This window comes from Eurypyga helias, unplaced genomic scaffold (assembly GCF_000690775.1).
Source record: "Eurypyga helias isolate BGI_N326 unplaced genomic scaffold, ASM69077v1 scaffold31348, whole genome shotgun sequence".
NCBI classification, from domain to species: Eukaryota; Metazoa; Chordata; class Aves; order Eurypygiformes; family Eurypygidae; genus Eurypyga; species Eurypyga helias.
In genome coordinates, this window is record NW_010266836.1 from 718 (window position 1) to 4,408 (window position 3,691).

Here is a 3,691-nt window from a genome sequence, read left to right on the forward strand (position 1 = left end):
CCAGCCAATCAGCCCAGGGAGGTTTTTAATGAGGACTGCTTAATCACAGAGCGGTCAAGGCTGTTGGAGGGGTGTTTCACTGTTGACCCGGCCTTATAAGAGCTGGTTTGAGCAGCCGTGGGCTGGCAGAGCAGGGAGGACGGGGAGAACCCAGCCTGAGACGCAGGGTTGGGGAGGGGTTTTACACCTCTCTCCTGCCTGCTGTAGCAAGAGCTGAATTTCACAGAGGATACAGCGACGCGGCTCAGCTACGAGCACCAGCGGCACGGACATGGATTGCGAGAGGTGCCAGTGCCACAGCGAAGACAAGCGCACCGCCATCCTCTACACCATCCTCAGCCAGAACCTCAACCAGAGCCGGGGCGGCCGCGGCCCAGCCCACCAGCGCTGCCTCTGCCACCAGCGTCGGACCGTCTGCCTCCGCACGCCCCACGTCACCTGCCAGGCGGCCTCCAACGTGCTGGTAAAAACCGTCAGCTTCATGAAAAACCTCCCTTCCTTCCACCTGCTGCCGCGAGAGGATCAACTCCTGCTGCTGGACAGCTGCTGGGTCCCCCTTTTCCTCCTGGGGCTGGTCCAGGAGATGGTGACCTTCGAGGTGATGGAGACCCCGGCTCCCAGCATGCTCAAAAAGATCCTCCTCGATGGCCAAAGCGAACGGCAGGAGCCCGAGCGGACGCAGCCCACGCTGGCTGCCGTGCAGCGACTGCAGTGCTGCCTGAACACGTTTTGGAGCCTGGACCTGAGCCCCAAGGAATACGCCTACTTGAAGGGAGCCATTCTCTTCAATCCTGGTGAGTGCCCAGCCCCCGCAGCTCTGCCCGCCGTCCGCCCGCGCACGTTAGCAGCTGAACACACACCCTGTGGCCTGCAGAGCATGGGGAGGGCTGGTTACCTTATCATAGAATCACAGAATCATAGAATGGTTTGGGTTGGAAGGGACCTTAAAGATCATCTAGTTCCAACCCCCCTGCCATGGGCAGGGGCACCTTCCACTAGACCAGGTTGCTCCAAGCCTCATCCAGCCTGGCCTTGGACCCTCCCAGGGATGGGGCATCCACAGCTTCTCTGGGCATCCTGTCCCAGTGCCTCACCACCCTCTCTGTGAAGAATTTCTTCCTGATATCTAATCTAAACCTCCCTGATTTCAATTTGTACCCATTACCCCTTGTCCTATCACTACAGGCTCTTGTAAAAAGTCCTCTCCCAGCACCCTTGTAGCCCCTTCAGATACTGGAAAGCTGCAATGAGGTCTCCTCGGAGCCTCCTCTTCTCCAGGCTGAACAAGCACAATTCTTGCAGCCTTTCATCATAGGAGAGGTGCTTATCCTTAACACCGATCGTTACTGAGAAGCGGGAAGGAGGGATGTCAAAGGTAGTGATAAAAGCCACAGACCTTTGCCTGCCCTGCAGACAATAAAGGACCCCAGGGATTTAATTTGTGAACTGTGTCTTTACCCAATTAACTATTGCCCCCTCCGCATGGCAGCCCTGAAATCTCGGTGGTGCTGTCTACATCTCATTAGCATGGCCTGAGATTGCTTCTGAGAAATGGGAAAGGGTAGGAACGGGAGAAACCTGGGGCTGTTTTCCAGCCTCTCTCATCACTGGCTTTTCCTCCTCTTCCTCGGCAGATGTCCCCGGACTGAGGGCTTCCCTGTACATCGAGAGCCTCCAGCGGGAAGCCCAGAGAGCGCTTCAGGAGGTCCTGCAGCCCCTGCACCCTGAGGACCAAGGCCGCTTTGCCCGCATTTTGCTGGTAGCCTCCACTTTAAAATCGATCCCTCCCGCCCTCATCACGGATCTCTTCTTCCGACCGGTCATCGGCAATGCGGACATCGTCGAGCTCATCGCGGAGATGCTGTACGAAATAACCGTCAGGCAGCTGCCTCCGGCGGCACGCATGGGGTGCTGAGCAGCCGCGCTGGACCGCCGGCCCCGTGGATGCTCCTCACGCCTCGCCGGGCAGCAAAGCCAATCTGGGAGCGGGGATTTAGCAAGAGAAACGCTCTGGACTCTGTGGGGAGCTGCGTTATTTCGGTCGGGCTGAGGTCGGAGATTCAGCCAGGCCGCAGCTGAAACGGCTCCGCTTCAGCAGATGTTTACAGCAGCTCCGCCTGTGCCGGTCCCTGTTTCACGGAGCGTGTCTGGGGGTGACGGGTTTTTTCCCCGTTGTGTATCCGGAGCCGCGCAGCCGCCTGCAAACAAACCACCGAGCAGGTCAGGCTAGAGCCCGATCCCATTTTTTTACTCAATGAATCCTTGGTCTCCGTGAAATCGATGTGCGTTTTGCTGTTAACTCCAAGGGATGAGGATTGTCCTCAACCAACAGCTTGATTCGGCGCTGGCGAGGCATGCCAAGTGACGTGCCTTTGGTGGGATTGCTTACCAGGAGCAAACATGATGGAATTAGGTCTGGGTGAAGCCTTGCTCTTGTTTATTGTGCTTGAAATCTTAGAAATATTCACTCCGTGAAATCGATGTGCGTTTTGCTGTTAACTCCAAGGGATGAGGATTGTCCTCAACCAACAGCTTGATTCGGCGCTGGCGAGGCATGCCAAGTGACGTGCCTTTGGTGGGATTGCTTACCAGGAGCAAACATGATGGAATTAGGTCTGGGTGAAGCCTTGCTCTTGTTTATTGTGCTTGAAATCTTAGAAATATTCAGGAAGAATCTTCCTCGGGCACTGAGAGGGAGAAGAGACAGAGAATTAAATCCCACAGGGTGTGCAGATTCACCCCTCCTCCCTTAGACTGTAGCTTTTCTCCGCAAATCCCGCGCCGTCCAACCGCTCGCAGAGCAACCCGAACCTATCGCACATCATCTTGGGCCCGTGGGCTCACACCCCGGTGCGACACCCGGTGAACCCCGAGCTGCGACCGCCGCAGGGACGAGCGGAGCTGCTTCCGTGCTAAAACCCAACGTCCCTCCCTGGAGTTACGTCAGGTGTGCGCGTGGCAACGCCCGGAGAGCTTGCTCCTCTGGCCTGCAGCTTCTGCAAGGGGTTAACGACAGTATTTTATAAGCGAACGTTCTTGTGGTTTGTATATAAGATGCGGTAAATTATTTTTTTAATAAAAAAGTTGACGTTTTGGAACACGGCGGTGACTTTTTCGAGATGGTGTTAAATTTCGGCGGGGTGGGTTTAGAAAACAAACCGGCTGCAGGCCTGGCATGGAACATCCGGGAGTTGTGCCTTTCTCCCTTGCCACCTTGCCCCGAGGGCTCCTGGCGCAGCAGCGATGTCGGAGGTGGATGCTCCGACTCGCCTGGACGAAGCTGCCAACAGGCACAAACACCATCCCGTTTGCTGTGCCCCATGCGGCCGAGGGGTTGGGTAAAGCCACCCGGAGCCTCCCTGTGCCCCATCTCCCTCCCCCTCCATGGAAACACTTGGAAAGTCAGCCAGCAGCCCAGCGGGAGGAAGGACTGCCTTGTCCGTCTGTCCCTTCACCTCACCCCTCGCTGCCCCCGAAACGTGACGGGGGGCCCCACAGACAGCCGTTTTCCACAGGGAGGGAGCGCGTGAGTCACCGGATGATTTCCGCAAGCCCACGCCAGCCACGGGCAGCCCCGAACCACGCGGCCCGGTGACGCGTGCGTGACTCACGGCACACGGCGTGCCGCCCAGCCCCGCTGCCAGAGTTACCCCGAACCAGGCACGCAGATGCCTCAGTGCAGGGGACAGCC

The 3,691-nt window shown here is 57.5% G+C and overlaps 1 protein-coding gene across 1 annotated transcript; it reads left to right on the forward strand.

Moving 5' to 3' along the window:
• Positions 1-271: 271 nt before the first annotated feature.
• On the forward strand, positions 272-1,915 carry NR0B2 (nuclear receptor subfamily 0, group B, member 2). The gene is made up of 2 exons (XM_010157234.1): positions 272-794; positions 1,635-1,915. The coding sequence occupies exons 1-2, from the start codon at positions 272-274 to the stop codon at positions 1,913-1,915; spliced, it is 804 nt and encodes a 267-aa protein (XP_010155536.1).
• The last annotated feature ends 1,776 nt before the right edge of the window (positions 1,916-3,691 follow it).

What these genes read in the sequence shown, in the direction of transcription:
- NR0B2 (XM_010157234.1), top strand. Translation starts at nt 272, where the DNA reads ATGGATTGCGAGAGGTGCCAGTGCCACAGCGAAGACAAGCGCACCGCC. An exon ending in AGCCATTCTCTTCAATCCTG is followed by an intron (nt 795 to 1,634) that starts GTGAGTGCCCAG and finishes CTTCCTCGGCAG; the next exon opens with ATGTCCCCGGACTGAGGGCT.